The sequence below is a fragment of the Periplaneta americana genome, chromosome 7 (genome assembly GCF_040183065.1).
Source record: "Periplaneta americana isolate PAMFEO1 chromosome 7, P.americana_PAMFEO1_priV1, whole genome shotgun sequence".
Taxonomy (NCBI): domain Eukaryota; kingdom Metazoa; phylum Arthropoda; class Insecta; order Blattodea; family Blattidae; genus Periplaneta; species Periplaneta americana.
In genome coordinates, this window is record NC_091123.1 from 84,106,302 (window position 1) to 84,128,502 (window position 22,201).

The 22,201-nt window shown below is 34.1% G+C and overlaps 1 protein-coding gene across 1 annotated transcript; it reads left to right on the plus strand.

The window, feature by feature from the left end:
• The first annotated feature begins 480 nt into the window (after window positions 1-480).
• Window positions 481-18,859, plus strand: LOC138703236 (uncharacterized). The gene is made up of 3 exons (XM_069830947.1): window positions 481-645; window positions 11,599-11,784; window positions 18,333-18,859. The coding sequence occupies exons 1-3, from the start codon at window positions 571-573 to the stop codon at window positions 18,588-18,590; spliced, it is 519 nt and encodes a 172-aa protein (XP_069687048.1). The 5' UTR covers window positions 481-570; the 3' UTR covers window positions 18,591-18,859.
• Window positions 18,860-22,201: the final 3,342 nt, after the last annotated feature.

A 22,201-nucleotide genomic window follows, 5' to 3' on the forward strand; every position in this document is an offset into this window, starting at 1 on the left:
GTATTTGTACTTACTTTCCTTACTAGCTAAATAAATACCAAACACAAAAAAATTACATACTATTGCAATAGTAATTATGTGTTCAGCAAATTTGAGAAATAGGCTACTATTGAAGAGTTATTTCCTTCTTTAACGGACATTGTAATAAAATTGCTTTAGCTTGTTGTCTCATTACTGTATTTAAATCATAGAATGTTGACATTCATTAAAATACTGGCCAGGGAGGAGGATCCTGACAAATGTTTGTTGGAGGGGCACAATTCCTACCACCGGCCCTGTGCAAAATGTTAAGTTTTAGTCACAAAGCTATAAATTACCAAGTATATTAAACCAGAATATATCGGTAAAAGAATTTTCAGAAAATTATTTCCTCAACTCACAGTTATTCGTGAGTGAACGTATGTCGCTTATGCACACCAGGGAGTAAATGTCAAAGTGTGGATATGATCAAGCATACAGTTTAAGTCAGAATTGGAGATGATGTGTTACTTGCAGTGTATTCACAGCTCTGCCAGAGTGAACAGTGAGTGAAACTGGAGAATCGGGACAGAGAACGAGAAGACTGGCAACATGGGTAGTAAAGTTTTCCCCGTCTCCGTCAAGGAGCTTAAGCAGCCAGGTTTTATCCTCAAGTTCCTAGAAATTGTAAGTCGAGTAAATTTTTATATTACAACAGTTGCACTCAAAAAAACGACTTAATCCTATGTTACATCTACGTGCGTTTCGTACACCATAATATATAGCTTTTTGTACTACCATCTGCAGACCAGCTTGACGGATCACAACGTAAAACTAGTATTCTGAAATAGTATATTGCGATAAAAGCGTGGTAAGTGGATTATAACAGAATCGAGGAAAAGTTAGAGAAGACGAGACGAAGTCGAATCTTCTCTATTTCCGAGATTATGTTATGCACTTAATACTTATATTGCATGCAATTTTTTGGCCGATCTTAATAAAAAAATTAATTATTATTAATAATTTTTAATTTAAATAAATAATTTGTTTTTGGACGCTAACATTTTCATGTGTGATCACCGTTTGTTATTTGTCAATAGGTGTCATTCATTTCTTATTATTCGTATTTATTGATAGGTGTTGTTCATTTGTTAGTATTCGTATTTTTCGATAGGTGTCATTCATTTGTTATTATTCGTATTTGTCGATAGGTGTTGTTCATTTGTTAGTATTCGTATTTTTCGATAGGTGTCATTCATTTGTTATTATTCGTATTCGTCGATAGGTGTTGTTCATTTGTTATTATTCGGCAGCGATTGTGAAAAATGTTCTAATAAAATAAATTATAGAAAGTTTAGTTTTGTCTTCAAAGAAATAGCATCGATATAAATAAACAGCATATAGAACATGTTTGCCTGATTGAACTGAAAATTTTGCACACATCTTATTAATACGTCCAATAAACAGTTTAAACATGAAATAGGCCTAACTCGAATTAAAATTGTAGAAATTTTGAAGTCCTAGTATCCCTTAGTAAATGGACCTTTATTTGAATAATTCATAGGCTGTATGATCTAGTTAGGCAAATCATTTGCTTCTAAACAAAATTTGTGAAGCATAAACATATGGAACACCACACAGAAGGAACAGAACAACACAATCTAAATATTCTAATACATTATTAACATTCAAATTAACGCAAAAAATTAAAACGAAATCTGTGATGTTCGGAATATATGTGTACCGCTTAAAACACTCGGTAATAATATAAAAAATTAAGTAACAAAAATAAATCGTGTCTAATATTTATTTCTAAAAAAATCTTACTCGAATACAAATTTGTGAAACATACTAGATATGAATGGAACTTCACATGAAGTGAATAGAATATCTTATATATAAAAGTCAATGTGGCTATGTATGTATGTGTATATATATATATATATATATATATATATATATATATATGTGTGTGTACTCAATACAAATCTACACGCTTTGACTGATATTTGCCAAAGTTGGCACATTTAACCTTCATAACCCGGAGAAGAACATAGGCTACATTAAAATTGGACAGATGGACGTTAAATTATTGAAAACAATAAAAATTAGAACGAAATGGCATGTATTATATTACAATGGCCTCCTATTCTACAGTCAACTGTCTTTTATTGACGTATCCAATCACGTCTTCTTCCGTTGTAAAAGCGGCCATATTGTTATTGAAATAATAAATAAAATAACATTAAATTAACATTACGTAAATGAGGAACGATTTCTTGATTGAATGTGTCATGGGCAATAATATAAAATACAAAATGATATAAAACACATATTTATTTAGTGTTTATAAATTCAAAATCAAACATAATAGACAGCAAATGTGAAACATTTATAATACTTAAATTCAAGCAGTTAAATGTGTAGCTCTCTGTAGCGTTGTGGTAAGATGAATTACTTTAATGTATGGGGACCTAAGTTCGAACCTAAACTAAACTTTTTTTTTTTATTTTGATAATTTATTTACATTATTTTAAATACGTTATTTTATTTTAACCCGCCATAAAGGGAGTTTTACTACATAAATAATGTATCCGTAGTATTTTATTTATGCTGTCTCAAACAAAATTACCATACAATTTATTATACTGAAATCTTAATATATAAAAGTGAATGTGGGTATGTATGTTCTCTATACAAATCTACACGCTTTTACCGATATGTGCCAAAGTTTGCACATTTAACCTTCATAACCAGGAGAAAAACATAGGCTATATTAAAATTGTACAAATGGACGTTACATTAATAAAAAAATAGAAATAAATACGATCAAACATTCATGTGTAATATTAAATATAGTCAATTGTTTTTTATTATTGTCTTTTGTATTCAACATCGATTTTCACGAGGCCATGGAAATTATAACACGAATAACACTGTTGGTACACATCATGAAGGCTAAAACTAGATAATTCGTACAATAAATATCTTTACGCATTATGAACCGTATTATGAATTTCTCGATGCAGTTGTAGATAGTGAGCAGGCTGTGTTTTATCCAACTGAATTCTAGAATTCTTTCAAACTACAAGGATTGCTACCACATAATTTACTTAATCGTGAATAACCAGAAGTACTATTGCGAAATATTAACCCACCAAAATTATGCACCAAATGAATTGGTGTGAAGAACTCATGCGAAATGTAATAGAAGTCGCAATATTAACTGGAAAAACGAAAGGAGAAGATGTTTTTATCTCACGTATTGCTATGATACCCATTCTATTTAATGCAATTGCAATTCAGTGCGACTAGCATTTGTAATGACCATATCAAAATGAAGCTCAAGGACAGTACCTCAAAGTTGACTTAAAAACTGCGTGTTTTCACATCCTCGACTATATTTTATACAAGGAGTGGAAAAAAAGCTTTTACACATATCAAAAACCAATACAATGATATTTCTGTCATGTTGCTAACGTAGTATGTGAATGTACGTAAGCCGACTGAAAATGCCATTGTATTAATTCTAAAATATACGTCTCTCAAAATATTGTTGTTCACGTCCGAAAATATGTTACTGCGAAATTCTATATGTATAATCACGTTGCAAATATAGTATGTTATGCGTTGTGGAAATAACAATCTCTTAATTTCTAAAATACTGTTAAGCCTATACGTCTCTCAGAATATCAGTCTTTATGTTACAAAAATGACTTACCTATTGCAAGTTTATATTGTATCTGTATTCTGTGTATAAAATAAGAATTAATATAATATGTTCTGAATTTGTGAGATATACCTAGTTTTCCAAGTCATATAAAAAAAAACTGGGTATGATATTAAGTCGGTGTACAGCGCTCAAGGGGTAAAAAATCTTCCAATATAAATTAAATTATATATGTACATATTGATTCGATGCTGAAACTGATCAGAAAGATGAAAAGGAATCATATTTTCGTTGGGTTTTACTTTGTTCATAGTTTGATTTTTCTATTATTTTATTTGTATTTCTGGCGGTGTGGAAGAGAAGGCCTAATGGCCTTAACTACACCAGAATAAATAAATAAAAACAAATAAATATATAAATTTAAAAAAACCTTGAACGTCAGGCACATGATGACATGTTTTCTTTTTGGTGCCTGATTTACAACTGTTTAAATTGAGTTTTAACACTGGCAGGCATTTCGCTAAGGAGTTCATCAATTCATGTAAATGACGTTAAGTGAAGATTAATCTTAGCTTAGTAAAGGCAATTCGTTTTGGTTGTGTATAGTTAGGTTTCCGAGATTTCCGAAAATGTAATAAGCAGTTTAATTAAAAACAGAAGCAGAAAGGAAAACCCGTGCAACGCCGGGTGCTTTTAGCTAGTTTAATATAAAACTTTAGTACTCATAAGTAAAACATATAATGACATATATTGTACCTATTTGTTTTCGTAAATATTTTCCTTGGGGATCGTTCAATAATAAAAATTTCGCTTTGAGCCACATTCCTCGTACTATATTTCTATCATTCCGCCAGGAGCTCTCTTTCATTATTCAATCAATCGCAGTACCGTAGATTGTCTGCATATAGTGGTTTTATAGAAATTCAAAAAATTTTCCTACAGAATTTTTTCTATACTCAAACAGATTGGGTAGAATTAATGTTATACTTGTAGCTTCAGGAGGAGACACATCTATTCTACAAGCACTTTTTTCAGAATGATCTCATATTGCATTTGTTGTGTACTTCTTCCATAATTAACGAACCCGTCATAAAACAATCTTGATGCCTTATGCCAAACACTAGCAACGTCGACAGAGGATTGCCTGTTCTGAATGCCATGTCTTACAATGACCTAGCGTTAGAAACGTAGTCATTCTGTCGCCATAACATGGAAGTCCAGCCACGTGTCTGGCTAATCTATATTAGTTTGAAAATTACTAGAAAAGAGAAAGGTCAAACTCAGACTAGAATAAATGCCTAAAAATAAAGTAAGGAGAATAATATCTTTTAAAATAAGAACAATACATAATGAATCTATAGTTAAAGTCCATTTTTTCTTTATATCATTTAAGCTTTAATCATTATAACTTACTCACTTACAATTGGCTTTTAAGGAACCCGAAGGTTCATTGCCGCCCTCACATAAGCCCGCCATCGGCCCCTATCCCTTGCAAGATTAATCCATTCTCTATCATCATATCCCATCTCCCTCAAATCCATTTTAATATTATCTTCCCATCTACGTCTCAGCCTCCCCAAAGGTCTTTTTCCCTCCGGCCTCCCAACTAACACTCTATATGCATTTCTGGATTCGCCCATACGTGCTACACGCCCTGCCCATCTCAAACGTCTGGATTTAATGTTCCTAATTATGTCAGGTGAAGAATACAATGCGTGCAGTTCTGTTTTGTGTAACTTTCTCCATTCTCCTGTAACTTCATCCCTCTTAGCCCCAAATATTTTCCTAAGAACCTTATTCTCAAAAACCCTCAAACTCTGTTCCTCTCTCAAAGTGAGAGTCCAAGTTTCACAGCCATACAGAACAATCGGTAATATAACTGTTTTATAAATTCTAACTTTCAGATTTTTTGACAAAAGACTAGATGACGAAAGCTTCTCAACCGAATAATAACACGCATTTCCCATATTTATTCTGCGTTTAATTTCCTCCCGAGTGTCATTTATATTTGTTACTGTTGCTCCAAGATATTTGAATTTTTCCACCTCTTCGAAGGATAAATCTCCAATTTTTATATTTCCATTTCGTACAATATTCTGGTCACGAGACATAATAATATACTTTGTCTTTTCGGGATTTACTTCCAAACCTATCGCTTTACTTGCTTCAAGGAAAATTTTCGTGTTTTCCCTAAACGTTTGTGGATTTTCTCCTAACATATTCACGTCATCCGCATAGACAAGAAGCTGATGTAACCCGTTCAATTCAAAGCCCTGTCTGTTATCCTGAACTTTCCTAATGGCATATTCTAGAGCGAAGTTAAAAAGTAAAGGTGATAGTGCATCTCCTTGCTTTAGCCCACAGTGAATTGGAAAAGCATCAGATAGAAACTGGCCTATACGGACTCTGCTGTACGTTTCACTGAGACACATTTTAATTAATCGAATATCATATAATACTTCTCTCCTAACTGAGTCATATGCCTTTTTGAAATCTATGAATAACTGATGTACTGTATCCTTATACTCCCATTTTTTCTCCAATATCTGTCGAATACAAAAAATCTGATCAATAGTCAATCTATTACGCCTAAAACCACACTGATGATCCCCAATAATTTCATCTACGTACGGAGTTAATCTTCTCAATCTTTAATCACTATAAAATGAGAAAACAAATTTTAATTCTAAAAAGTCACCATTTTCTCCATTAATGTAACTTTTTTTAGTGTTTATAGTTCGCTGAAGTGTTTATGTTATTAATCCTCTGCCTCGTAGAAACAGTAGTTTACATGTGTAAGAGGCTCCTGAAAGCCTTATTGGTCTGAAATGTAACTCTCTTAGTAGACTATTTCATTAATACCGAGACTATGCAAATCTATATACGTCAATTTTAAAGATAATCGTTTAGGTAAGCAAGAAGTCAAGAATATACACTGTGTATGACTTAAGGGTAGGCCTATATGTACGTGAACGACCACAAATACTGTATTATCAGAAAATGCAGGCTCTAAATTTCTAAAAATTTTTAATAAGAAAATGAACTCACAATTGGACAAAAATTACAAGGTACCACAACAAGACTTATTAGAACTTAAATATCTGATAAAAATTTAAAAAAAGATTACTAATAATATTTTTCAAACCAGTTTTATCAGAGTATGAAAAAAAAAACAAAATAAATGCTGCAGTTACATCATTTGGTAACCATAACATTGTCATGGTCTCTCTGATATATTTAATATTTTTCCTGCATGTAATAAACACTTATTTCTGAAAAGTAGACTATTCTCAGATATGTGGAGCTGTTTATTTTAATACAATTAATTCTTTATTTGTTATATATAAAATATATTAAAATTTACATAATATTTTGTGATCTAATTTTTCTATTTTCAAAAAAATGGGCATTATTGTTATCTACCTTTTGCATAAATACAATGTTAAATCAGTGTACAATATTTCAGAATTCTGTCTCTAATTGTTGTGGAGTTATGAAATAATGTGTGAGAATGTTTAAATATTTGAAAATTTAATTTAAAGGAAAAAAGTGAATTCTTAAAAATATTATTAGTAACTTCTTTTATACTTTTATAAGACATTTAAGTTCTAATAAGTCTTGTTGTTGTACCTTCTAATTTTTGTCCAATTGTGAGTTCATTTCCTTATAAAATGTTAGAAATTTAGAGGCTGCATTTTCTGATAATATTTGTGGTCGTTCACGTACATATACAATAGACTACCCTTAAGCGGGTCTTTTTGCTTAGGCAGCCCAAATAACAGTCAAAACATGTGGGAGGTATTTAATGGTTTCGCAGGCGGAATCAGGAGTGGAAAAAACGTTCACTGACATTATCAAGCGAATGTTACGAATTTTAGTCTTGGTATGATAATTTGGTGTTAAACACGTGCTGTCAATCTGTTATTATTAATTATTTATTTTCTTTCTCCACTCCAATGTTTATTCCAGTCTTGGATAATGTTTTATCGAGTCATTTGCTCTTTTTCTTTGTTTTCTTAATACGCATGATATAATGTAATCCTTCAAATTAATTTATTTGTTTTGTTTCATTCGGAATAAGCAACGTATCCTTAAAGAACAGGCAGCCCAGAATTTTAACACAATTTATTGGTTTATTTCAATATATTTTTAATATGTCACGCCTAGCGACACTGCCATGAGAACGTCAAAATCTGGGTAGACAAGAAAAAAGTTGGAATCAAACTGTGACAGGCAATATGGTCTACGACATATAATAACAACCCGCAGGGAATTTGACGATGTTGACGTAGTTTGCTTTCTGGAACAGCTTATATTTAATTCTTCTCTCGCTATCTTTCACTTTTCCCGTTCCGAGCTTATTGGTTACCGACGGTTGAATTCAAACTTTTATAGCTGCTGTTGTGGAACATTCTGGTTCATATGCTATTGCGATGGATTGCGTACTTGCATTTTAAAGTAGTATTAATTAGAATATTCTAGAATCACCTGGAAACGAAGTTCGAAATTAAGAAGTACGAAAGAAAGGACCGAATATCGAACTCTCTCAGGCAGTCGAAACATTCATACTAATACATCACTGTAGCTAAGAGCCATGAGCTATTCCACGCGCGATCCAATGTTTGTTTCTTCACTCAGAGGCATCATTAATGTATCAATTAGTCCAACGAACCTATGTCTATTTATTATGTTAACTGTTTTCAATCTTTACTTAAGCTAAAATACTAGCGCTAGGAGTTAGAGAATTTCAACGCGAAAAGTATTGTGTGTACACCCCTAGTCGTGTTGTGCGTGATGCCTAAAACAATTTAGGAACAACTTGAGTCAGACACTCTGCACAGTACAATATGAATATTACGTAACGTGACACTACCCTCTAGTTAGTTATGTGGTCCGGTTTTTTTCACAAAATTAACGATTCCGAAATATTAGGTTGAATTCGTGTTTTATAGTATTGACAATATTATTGTAACCATATGGAAAGTATTTTACTCCATGCTTCTTATATTATCACTCGGTAATGTACGAAGATGACTTAAGGGAACCAGGTAGTGATTAGGGGTCAAAAATCCGATTTTTTATTTTGTATTTAAAAAAAATTTAAGAACTTGCTTTTAAAACAATATAAATATTGTGTGCGTATGTCTGTAGATAAGCCCTTTAAATGGCCTCTTTAAATTTGGCAGTGCATGTACTTCATATTTCCTTCTTTTATTAAATGCAGTTTTCAATAAGTTGACATTTTTTTCAAACTTAGGTGCATTTTTTTCTTATACTAGTGAATCAATTTACATGATATTTTTATAGTGTTTTCTGCAGCCTATGTTCTACATAGTAGACCTACGGGTTAAGACTATCACACACATAACACAAGAAAAAATATATGTGCATTGAAAAAAATTGAAAAAAATATTAAACAAAGTTCAATATTTTTTTCTGTTTCACTAGGGTTGAAATATTGAACTAAATTTTTGTACTGAAATTTTTTAATCGAACAAGGCATCATTACCCACTCCCCTTAAAATAATGCATACACTACGTGTCCTATATCTGAATATATAACTGACTCACAATCACCTATTTGCACATAGAATCTCATTCTAATTGTTTTCTGAAAAGGGTTATAAAATGAGATAATTCAATACAGTACCGGTACTGTATTAGATGTCCGGGCTAGAGGTCTCCAATAATACACACATATATCTTAGCATCCATAAAGTTTATTAAATATCTTTTTCCTATATTGTACAGAGTAACTCAAAAAGCTTTCAAGTACGTTAGTACACTGCAATTTGGGTAGTAACTCGACACATATCAAAACGAAACTAAAGCTCTTGCCAAGTGTTTACCAGCATTTGAGGCGTTATTAGCGCAACTGCTTCAACGATACGCTCTTTCAAATCGTCCACATCTCGAACTTGTCTCTTGTACACAAAACCTTTGATAAATCCCCATAAGGTCTCATATCCGGGCATCTGGGTGGTCAGGCATTTGGGCACCTTTTTTCGATCCAACTTTTCGGAAAAACGACATTAAAAAACGTGATAAACATGTCGATGGAAGAGTGATAGGTCACCATCCTGCTGAAATGTGAAATCTGGCGAAATCTGTGGAAGAGCAAATTCTACAACATGCCAAGATACATGTGTCTCGTCATCACTGAGGGTTCCACAAAAGGAATTAACGAATGATACTATTTTCATGCACTCCTAATTAGACATTGACTTTTGCCGTAACTCTTTCACGTTCGATCCAATGTCGGAGTCATTTTCTGTCGACTGAGCTTTACTTTGAGAAAATACAGTATGCTGCATAGTTCTGACATTCTAAATTGTTATACGTATAATACGCACTCGTATACCTCTAGCCCGGACACAGTAGTTTTGATAGTAGTAGTAGTAGTAGTAGTAGTAGTAGTAGTAGTAGTAGTGGTAGTGGTGGTGGTGGTAGTGGTGGTAGTAGTAGTAGTAGTAGTAGTAGTAGTAGTAGTAGTAGCAGTAGCAGTAGTAGCGGCGGCGGCAGCTGCAGTAGTTTATTTAACGACTCTTTCAACTGCAGAAGTTATTCAGCATAGGTCAGAAATGGTAGACAAAATTTTCCTGGGCCCCTCTAACGGTGACAGGATTCATTTAGTGCCATAAGTAGGACTCGGAAGTTGAAGATCTAAAAGTTAAAAATGACAGTGAGCATATATAATTAGAATATGTAAGGTAAGCGTCTGGTTTACACTTCATTCGAATTCAAAGAGTCTTTGCTCAACACATGATATTTCAAATGAAAAGAATTGTTTCTTGTGTAAACCGCCCCACAGATTTTGTTACCTGTGGGGAGGATACTGTAATCTTCCTTTTGTTTACGTTTATTGTCAAAAAATTGTGAATAGATTTCGGAGTCAATGTTCACCTGGCGTAACAAAATACCTAGTGATAACGAGGATTCTACCTGAGATAGAGGGAATGTTTTCTTAGCTTGAACTATACTAAGTTGCAACATTATCTTTTAGGTCTTCAATTTCCGAACCCTAGCCATAAGTCTATAACACGGAGCCCGCGAATTTACTTCATTCGGAGGAAATCACGTTCAAATTTTACCATCCTTTAAAATCAAATTCCTAGGTCGGGCTTGAAACTGAGAACTCCAAATTCAATAGCCAGCATGGTAACCATTAGACCACCGAAGATGACTACTTTTGACAGTGAAGTATGGAATTAGAATGAAATTTACGGAAGGGGGACACTGTTGCCCAGCACTGCGACCTGTTACGATCTATTGCGCTAACCCTCAAGCTAGACGCACTCCCAAACCCACACTGGCTGACTACACTAAGGTTCGTTGCGTACCCAGGTTTCGAGCAAGTCACTCCACTCGTCCCAAGGCCAGCTCGTCCACCACAAGTGTCACTACGGACTTTTCAATGAAAAATTGCAGATCTGACGGGTTTCGAATCCGGGCCGCCTGCTGATAGGCCGGAAGTCTGACCACTCAGCCACCGCAAAGGTGACAGTGAAATAACTTCAAAAGTTGTTGAATTTCCTATTGTGCGATGGGATACTGCGAGTCACTCGTGAAACTGATTTTAACGCAGTCAAGCTCACGTGAGTTCAAAGACATAAAGCGATACAGTTCACAGACTGTTCAAAGCGTTATCAGAAAAATTATTAAAGGACCTAAGTCTTTGGTTTGTCTATAGAACTACTCACATAGATTGTTGCAGGTTTTATGTTTAGTAAATGCAAAGAGTTCTGGAAAACTATTAAAGATTACTGCACGTATGTTGGTACGACTAGGGACCATGCAGATACGGATTAAAATTTGGAGCGAGTCTTGATGGGAACAATTTCACATGACTGTCCACAAGTAGCATATATACAGGGGCTCACAATAGGGGATTAGATAGATTAATACGTGTGCTGTCAACTTACATAGACCATAAGCTGTTTCTTGACTTACGATCATTTCTTCTCTTGCAGGGACTTCTGTTCACAACAGCTCTTGTTGCGAGACTGGGACGTCATGGCCACCCCATTAGCTTTCACAAACTTTCAGTGGACGCAGACAAACTCGGCCATGGAGTGTGTTTAGCATACCTCATCATAAGCCCAGTATTGCTGTTGGGGTATCTTTTGGGAGAAATTGGCAATCAGAGACGTAAAATGGTAAATATGAAATTCATTTCTGTAAAATCGGCATAGGCTATATTTCTTTCTTTAGATTATTCTGAAGAATAACAAGAAATTTGGTAATTAAATAGTTATCTTAAGCAGAGTAACCAGCAATCCTACTAAAAACTTATATTTCACTTTTTTTTATTTAAACTTTTAAATGCAACTTTCAATATCTACCAAGTTGAATATATTTTTCTTCCATTACGTTTTTATTATACATGTATGCATGCATGATTAAATGTGAAATATAAAAGTATTTCGTCGCTTTTGCTTAAAAGTTATGAAATTAATATTTACACAAACACTGAACGGAAGTCAATTTTATAAGGTAAGTTTCCATAATGATATATTTTAAAATTTATTTTCTGATGCCATAAAATAAAATGAGACACAATACAAATTTTAAATTTCTTCCGATGCTGGATATTTAATAACGAGCAATATTAAAAATTGAGAATAGTTGTCTGTATTATTTGTTCTTACTAGACTTCGTGGAATTGCCACGAGAATCACAAGATTTACTGCGCACGCGGTATAGACTGTATGAGAAGGGGGCGTGCAAAGGAAGGAGTATGCCTCTAATGTAAACACTGAGCAGTATACTGTGGTTACAATAAAACCTGTATTCTGCATTCAAGAAATATAATGAATGATCATTGAAGTAGGAAATGTCTAAACATGTAAATACACAATTATTTTATAATGAGATATATTACTCTTAAAATTTAATGTAAGATATTCACATCATCCTTGAATATGTGCATTGCAGTGAAGAGTTACGTACATTTTGAGCGACTGCAAAGTAATCTCCTCCGATGGTCACTTAAACAGTTTTTATTTTGGGAAAATGTACGTTCAACATCACACGATGTAATACGTACATATTTGAAGAACGGGAAGTCACTACTTTTTAGTACACCAACTTCAGACGTCTTGTCGTGACCTGACAGTACATCATTTATAATACGAAGTTGTGAATTGGCAGAATTTTTAGCAATAATGTTTCTCAACTTATATTTCACTTTTTCTGAAATTGGTGAATTGTTATTTTGGATAACGGTTTGTGATACTTTATCCACTATATTAAGGGCTTCTGAGAAGTTGTAGTTTAGACGATTCTAACAGGATGATGCTTTTGGACACGATTTTTAAATTAGAATCAATAAACAAAATATCTTCCAATAGCTGTTCAGAAGGCAATGATTTTACAGCTGCAACAACGGAACTGTCTGTGCTATCCAATGCATCAATTATATACCTCCATTATTTTGCCATAATGTTCTGCATAATAATTAACAGCATCCAACCACGTTCCCCAACGGGTCAAGACTGGCTCCAGGGGTAAGGATATTCCAAGGGCAATTATTTGGAACAGCAACACTCTCATTGTAGTATGTTTGATTGAATTCTTGTCTGCACTGAATAAATGTTAAGCTTTGACTATTCCAACCACAGTAATGCAAAAACAAGACGTGCTCACAGTCTACTATATACAGTCGCGAAGCTTGAGGTGATTTTTTGCAAATCTCGTGATAAAGCGCTCCAAGCGGTTAGCAACTAGAAACAATAGACTGTCCACGGTCGACTTTGGTCTGTGTCGTATTTCCATCGAGTGCTAGCTCGTTGCGTATTTCACATTGATGCGTGTGAAATGTTCGTTATTGGTTGTAATGAAAATGTTAATTGCTAAAATACAATAATTGGAATAATAATATTTTACTAGAGACGTAGAAAAATTAAGTTTGTTTTAATGAAATTTATTGATCACGTTTTATTTCCAATTGCTTAACCTCATCCCACTTTGTTAACTACGTAAGCCTACACTACAAGAACAGGTACACGTAAGTTACTCCATTAATTCATATTTCCATTATTATTGTTGTAAAGGGAAATGCAAATTAATATTTATTGGTTTCATAGTTAATTATCGCTATAATCTTGAATGAGTGAAGCGATTATAGTAAATTTCAGTTCGTTTTGCACAAATAAAAATAATATTAACCTATTTCTTGCAGGTATCTTCGAGTTTATGGTGGAATTTAATATACTTCATTAAAATAATAAATTAACTTTATGCATTTAATATTTCAATAATGGAAGGAAGGTGTTAATTTTTCCAAAAGAACACAACGAAAGTGTAACATATTTTCTCGTCTGCTGGGAGAGAGATCTGCGATGATGAGGCGATAGTAGCGATCCTAGTGGTGGGCAACTACCCATGTTTGCATTTTTACTACATATTGAGCTTCGCGACTGTGTATAGTAGACTGTGACGTGCTTACATAGGTATACATTAGCTGTAGCTGCTCCATCTATTTGGACCGGTCACAACTCTTAACATGAACTGCTTATATACGAGACCGGGCGGTCGCTCACCTCCTCTATACTACCGTACATCGGCAACCTGATTGCATGCTGCGTGTGGCAATTCAACGAAGTCTAGTTATTACCCATGTTCTTTTCCGCTTCTCATGTAAGTCTTATTTCATAATTTCATACAGTATGGAAATCATACTAAAGGATATGTCACTGGATCTAAATGACAGCTGTAAACAGTATGAGATGGAGATAAATGCAAATAAGACGAAGAGCAGGGTCATAGGAAGAAAAATACAGAAGATAAACTTACGAATTCTAAATGAGGCAGTAGAGCAAGTGGACAGCTTCAAATACTTGGGGTGTACTATAAGCAGTAACATGAGCTGTTGCCAGGAGGATAGCATTGGCAAAGGAAGCTTTTAATAGAAAAAGGAGCATCTTCTGCAGACCTCTGGAAAAGGAACTAAGGAAGAGATTAGTGAAGTGCTTTGTATGAAGTGTGGCATTGTATGGGGCAGAAATATGGACATTACGACGAAGTGAAGAGAAGCGAATAGAAGTATTTGAAATGTGGATATGGAGAAGAATGGAGCGTGTGAAGTGGACAGTCAGAATAAGAAATGAAGCTGTGTTGGAAAGGGTCGGTGAAGAAAGAATGATGCTGAAACTGATCAGGAAGAGGAAAAGGAATTGGTTGGGTCATTGGCTAAGAAGAAACTGCCTACTGAAGGATGCACTGGAAGGAATGGTGAACGGGAGAAGAATTCGGGGTAGAAGAAGATATCTGCCCTTGGGCAGAACACTAAATGAATGAATGAGTACATATTTATATCACTGCTTGTCAACTTATAAGTAGGTAATATTCTAGGTTCGGTCAGTGTTCAGCTTATCTTATTTTGTATCCAAATATCTAAAGACGTAGTTAAGTCCCCAAAAACAAGTCACACAGTATTAGCTGCGAAACGCGTTGACATCGGCATTCACACTGCACACTTAACTGAACGTTGTCTGAAAGAAAGCAATACAAATTCCTATGAGAATTCCTATTTGAGAATAAGGTTCTTAGGAAAATATTTGGGGCTAAGAGGGATAAAGTTACAGGAGAATGGAGAAAGTTACACAACGCAGAACTGCACGCATTCTATTCTTCATTTGACATAATTAGGAACATTAAATCCAGACGTTTGAGATGGGCAAGGCATATAGTACGTATGGGCGAATCCAGAAATGCATATGGAGTGTTAGTTGGGAGACCGGAAGGAAAAAGACCTTTGGGGAGGCCGAGACGTAGATAGATTTGAAGGAGGTGGGATATGATGATAGAGATTGGATTAATCTTGCGTAGGCGGGCTTATGTGAGGGCGGCAATGAACCTGCGGGTTCCTTAAAAGCCATTTGTAAGTAAGTAAGTCCATTTTTCCTAGCTGCTTTCATAAACGGCACTAACACTTTCCTTCTACACCTCACCTAGTATTCAAAATCTTCCTCTGTACTAATAATCGAGTCTTTCAGTGCTTTCTTACAATCCATAATTTTCTCTTTAATCGTCCCGTTTGCCAATCTGACCAAGATGGGCCTATTTTTCCCGTTTCTCATTCCATACACCTCTTTCAATTGTCCATTTCCAGTGCCAATACCTAACCATTCCCAGCACACATTCACTATCACTTCATACGTGTGCCAAGACTGTTCTTTCACTTGCTCTTCAATACCAAAGAAGGTTAGGTTGTTCCTCCTTTTCTCTTCTTCTAAATATTTCACGTTCTTTTTTAATAGATTTGTTTTCCTTTTGTAGATCTTTCAGTTTACTGTTAATAATATCGATGGTCTCCCTTAGACTTGTGGTATCCATCCTCAACAGATCCTTCACTTCAATATGAAACGGTTTCTGCATACTACTTCACTTTGCTAAGTTAGCAGGCTTGCTGCCAATCACGTCTTACTCGGCTCTTTGCTCATTAGAACTGGCTTTTAGCACTATTATAATAAAAAACTGACAAAATATGAAAACTGATAAAGATCTTCATATTAACAATAATTAACTTGATAATATATATGACAGTTGCTTTTAGGGTTACCAACTATCCCATATTTCCTGGGATCTCCCATATTTGGCCTAATTTTAAGAGACTCCTGGCTCCCGTATTCTTCTTCTCTTCGAGCATTTTTCTTCTTTATTTTTGCATAATGTAAAAATTTTAATTCGAAATATATGATTTCACCTTGAATGATGATGATTTATATGATGAATTTTGAGATGCACTAAAATGTGCAGTCTTTGTAAAAGGTAATGCTTGCCAGAAATGAATTTTAGAGATCATTCGTTTAACATCGAATCATTTTAATGTTATAAATTTGAAAAAAAAAACTGGCGAGTTTTATTCTAAACATACCAAGTAGTTAGTAATGCTCATACAAAGGGAGTGTTTCATCTCATGAACAATAATTAATTGAACAGATGTTCGAAGAGGAACACGACGTATCTAACCCAGAGCCTTCTTCAGTTACAAGCCGGAGCCATATGTCGGCAACACTGTAGGCTAATTAACTGTCAGCCGGAGGCCGACCATACAGTACACGTGTTTGTGCTAATGCCGATTTTCAATGTAAATTAATGTGTTACAATATAAGTGTGTGTCGATGGAATTATGTTCGCGGTCGTACCAAACGTTCATTATTGATGTATTATAAACTATGTGCGTGTTGGCAATAAAATCAAGACAATAAATTAAAAAAAAAATGGTTGCAGTCTTTGGAAATTTTTACGGTTAGTGATGACAAAGTAAATATTAAATTAACTACATTTTTATAGTCTTACTTGTGGTTTGTGATGTATCAGAATTCTAGCCAAATTGTTGGGTCTCGCCTGCTGTATCAATAAAGTTACGCCGTTGATTTTCAAGTTCATTGTAAACAGCTGTATTGTGATCCCATAAAATAAGTTGCAGTTTTGAAGATTCGGAATGCCTGCTATACATCAGAACTATCTATAATTTGTAGGTGCATACACTCACTTTGTTGGTTTATAAGGTTTATTTATTAATATTATTCCTTTTGTAATAAATTAGTTACAAACATGTTTCTTTTCAATTCGTATTTACAGGATTTAAAGTTCACTAAGTTTACGCTAATTGGCACATACTTAATAGATAATGATGTGTTTTGTTACGTATGCTGAAGGTATTTTTCTTAATTTTTTTCATAGATCTTTATACTTGGTCTTGGCCTATTTAAAATTATATTTTTAAAAATTTATAACAAATAATTTAGGATAATAGTATTGTTAAGATGACTGGCGAGGTTCAAACTAAAACAGGCTTCTTGGGTATCGGAAATATTTATTGAAAAGCACGACAGATCACATGGAATTAAAATGTAGGCCTATATGATATTCTAGACCTTTCACGTCAGAGGTGAAACAACATAAAGCGACAAAACATTGTCAATTTAATAGCCACATAATGGTTAATTGATTTGAATAGGGTATTGCAAAAGTACGTCGTTATTTTATTTCCTTTTGGTAGAAGTAACATTTCTTTAAATATTTATTTATTTTCCCTAGTGCCATCAATTGAAAACACGTACGATTTTAATTTTTTTGAAGTTATAAGTGGCTGTATGCAAGTACTTAGGCGGTATTCTGAAATTCAAATAAAATACCATTTCGGATTGCGTAATAAATTACGTACATCAATACGCTGAATCTTGATCATATGCACTTAGTTTTGTGTCAATTAATGTCGAAAATGTACATGTGACAACGAAATCAAAGCACTAAAACGTCAAACGTCATGCCTTTATTTCGCCTCCGCCCGCCTCCACTCTGTGTTGCCAAACCTACCCATGCTCCGGCTTGTAACTAAAGAAGGCTCTGATCTAACCAAATAAGAACTGCAAACTGCAGTCGACTTCAACTACTATGCGAGACAAAATCTAAATTTAAGTCTAGCTGCCAAAGTGTAGAATAAAGTTGTTTTTTAGAACGGAACTGGATAATTTGTCCATTTTCAGTGTGCAATTTTGTTGATTCCTTAGTCTCTTCTATTTTCTTGAAAAAAGTTCGCAACCCTAGTTGCTTTAAACTTTCATAACCTAATTAAATTAATTGACAAGAATTTACATTAACAATGAGATATCTTAGCACGTAAACATACATAAACTATACGGTACTTTAGTTTTCATGATGCAATCTTCTCAAACACTGTTTTGTTATTTTGCAGGAATTTATATTTAACTGCATTGGTGCTTTGTTGCTACTGATAAGCGGTGCCATAGCAGTGGACTTCTGGCGCAGTGTAGGCCTCATCCCAATCACAGCTGAGCCACGCCATTGGGACCGACTGCGAGCTGAATTAGGAAGCCTTATCAACAATGAGAAGAATGCCGGTCTCTCATTGGGGTGTCTCACCCTCTTCACTGCTCTTCTTTATTTGATGGACGCTTTCTTCGGTTATCGTATGGGAATTGGAGGGGCCTGATAATACGAGTTTTATTGTGTATTAAAATATGATCCCAAGAAATTTACTGATGTAGAAACACACAAACCACAATGACTTTAGACTCTAACATGCCTAGTATGATATATTTCGGTAAATTCCTAACAAATCTTTTGGAGTTTCTGCTCTGTACATAAATTAAATTAAGTAGGCTATACAAATAAAGCTGTTTAATATGGAATTCTTGTTTATTGAGGGATATTTTTATATCTTATCAATTTATTTAATAAATATGAAAAAAAGAATAATAAGTTTATGTTTTCTTTTAACACCGAATTATCTATAAATTAACTAGATGGTAGCTCTTCAAGGTAGTTTCTAGTATTAGCAAACACTTGTGACCTTTTAAAAAACACACACACACACTTGTGCCCCACTGCTCATAACGTAAGTGCGTCAAATAAGGCCATGTAGACCAATATGTCCAATTACTATTTTACGAAGACCTGTCAAATATTGGTGATAAAGGGCAGCATCTTCCTCATCCGCATGCTATGCTAAATGTTAACGCATATCAATCACTCACTTGTTGTCAGTTGTAGTGGATTCATAGAAGAAGAAAACTGTGTGGCCGAGCCTGATTGTGTTGATACTACCACGCGGGAAGTGCATCTTTGTTTAAAACTCCTTACAGGCCTATATTTCAGAAAATTTGGTGTGTTATGTATATCATTACAGTATATTTCATCTATTTCCAAGATCTCAAAATTGTTTTATAATCTAATTTAAATTAGGATTGTTTTACATAATAAAATAAAACAAGCGATGGACTTATTAGAACCACACGATTCATTGAATTCTTTGCACTAATTATTTGTATTTGTATTTGTTTATTTATTTACTTAATTAATCTAATTAATTAATTTAAAGTGGTACTGCTTTATTTGTAAGGAGGACGTAATCAGTGTGTGAAACTAGCCGCAGATAATTATGTGCATGGACATTGTGTTGGGATCACAAAACAACAGAAAATTGTATATTTTGAGTGCCCAGAATGTGAAAATGATTGAGTTCTGATATAATTTGAAACGTTTTATGTTATTCATAGTGTAAAGACAATTTTCTCAGTGAATTACAGTTTTCTTTATTATATTAAATAAAATATATTTTATTCAATCATTTGTTCCATCAATTGAAAATTTTATCAAAACTGTTTACTTCTAGAATTTGAAAATTCAGAGGTGGCCTTATTTGGAATCTCTGTTCCTAATAAGGCCAATTATCCTTTTGTTGACATTTTTAGTAACAAATAATACAATTTAACAGTAAAGCTATATGTTTTCCATTTCTTCATGAATAAATATCTAATTGTGTTAAATCTGAAAGAGATTAATTGAGGAAGGACCAAATCCCAGCGAAGCAAACCTTAGCATGGCCTTATTTGGCGAACTTACCTTAGATTAAAATGTTATATAATTTTTAAAGCCTTGAATCCAACCATGATATACAGTAATTTTCGTGTATAGTGCCGCAATGTTTATTTATGGCTGCCAAGAAACTTTGTCCTGATCTGGTTCCAGAGCTTAAAGCTATTTTCATTACCATCTACAATTATGCGACGAATCCGAAAGATCACCTTGTGAGTATCCATAAGAGCTTTATTTCACATTCTTTAGCAGCCAAGGACAGTACAGGTATTAGTGACACATCTCAGTTGGCTATTTACATAAGAGGCTTGGATAACTCTTAAGACTACAGAGGATGTATTAGGTACCAATAGTTGCAATGAAAGACACAGTGACAAGGCTAGACATCTTCAGATGTGTGGACGAGGCTCTGAAAAATATGGGTTTACGATGGAATAAACTGATTTCTATGACAACAGATGGTACTGCTGTGATGATTGGACGCCAGAATTGATTGGTACGTGTCATAGATAAAATGAAAGAGCTGAATGTAACCCATGAAATTGTTCTCATTCATTGCATCTTATTATTATCATGAATACAAGAACGTCGTGGAAGATGATATGATGAAAATGACTGCTTATTATAAAAATAATTGAAACTGTAAGTAGTCCAAAATTTTACTAAAATATTTAAAATCTAATTAGAAGTTATAACGCTGTATTGTTAACAATTTAAAAAATTTTACCGTTTTTTTAACACAACAAAACTAGGCGAAGATCACGTTTGACAGATTAACACATATAGTCCATTATGAGGATAGTTTCCAGCAGAACTGATATTGGAATTATTTCTAGAAAAATTAAAAAAAAAAAATGAAACTTTCACGACTAAGGATAATCCCAGATATTTGTATATGTGCGTAAAAACAAGAAATTTGAAATATTTTAGTTTTATTTTGAAAAATTCGTCAATATATTATAAACATTTTGAAAAGATGTCAGGATATAGTCTAATGCGCATTTATTCATGAATGAGTAGTGTCATTCACAATATAGTAATATTTCAAATTGTTTGTGTTTAATGTGAAATAACTTTTATTAACAATTATTGTTAAGCATGCCTCCAAAGAAATATTATGGTATTTAACAGGACTGTCGAAACACAAATTTCCTAAATAAATGATCCCAGTAGGGCTGTGCATAACCTAGTATTAACTTGACATTGCTGTAGTAAGAATGGGATGTGTGAAGTGGATGAACAAAATAGGAAATGAAGCTGAGTTGGAAAGAGTGGGTGAAGAAAGTATGATGCCGAAACTGATCAGGAAGAGGAAAAAGAATTAGGTCACTGGCTGGGAAGAAACTGCCTACTGAAGAATGCAATGGAAGGAATGGTGAACGGGAGAAGAGTTTGGGACAGAAGAAGATATCAGATGATGGACATTAAGATGTATGGATCATATGAGGAGACAAAGAGGAAGACAGAAAATAGGAAAGATTGGAGAAAGCTGAGTTTGCAGTGAAAGACCTGCCCTTGGGAAGAACACTGAATGAATGAATGAATGAATGAATGAATGAATGAATGAATGAATGAATGAATGAATATATACATACTTAGTTTTTTATTTTAGTCGGGCCAAGTATTAACCCACAGGTGTTGAATAAGTTGTTCCAGTTCTTTTTTTAAATAAGATTAAATGAAGACAGGTAACATTTATAATAATTAGCGACGTTATTTTAAAAAAATTACAATCCCCTCCTGACCACGAACTGAACCCAGGTCCCCAATGTTGCAAGCCAGCATGTTACTGACTGCACCACCAGAGCTGACAGTACAGAGATGACACAAAGAGAGCCGATTTGGACTCAAAGGAGACAGCACTCAAACAAATGTGTTACTGGTGTGGATCGCTCTTCAATACATAAACTTTTTCACCAACAGTCACTCCATCAATTCTTTCTAAGAGTGTACATTGAATTAATATTATAAAATTTCGAACTTACACGTCTCATACAACTGAAAAACATCAGGATGTAACCAGGTAATAAAAAGACGTGTCTAGTAAAATAATTATTATGTCTGGCCTCAATGTATGCGACGTTAATGTTACACGGAAGCTATAGTCGTAAGTTCGAAGACAGCTACAGCACAGATTTTTTTCCATTCTCATGTTATGTCAGGCATTGTCTTGGATAAAGAACCTGTGCAGTACTCACCCAAAGTCACGAAAGTGTTTGTATGATT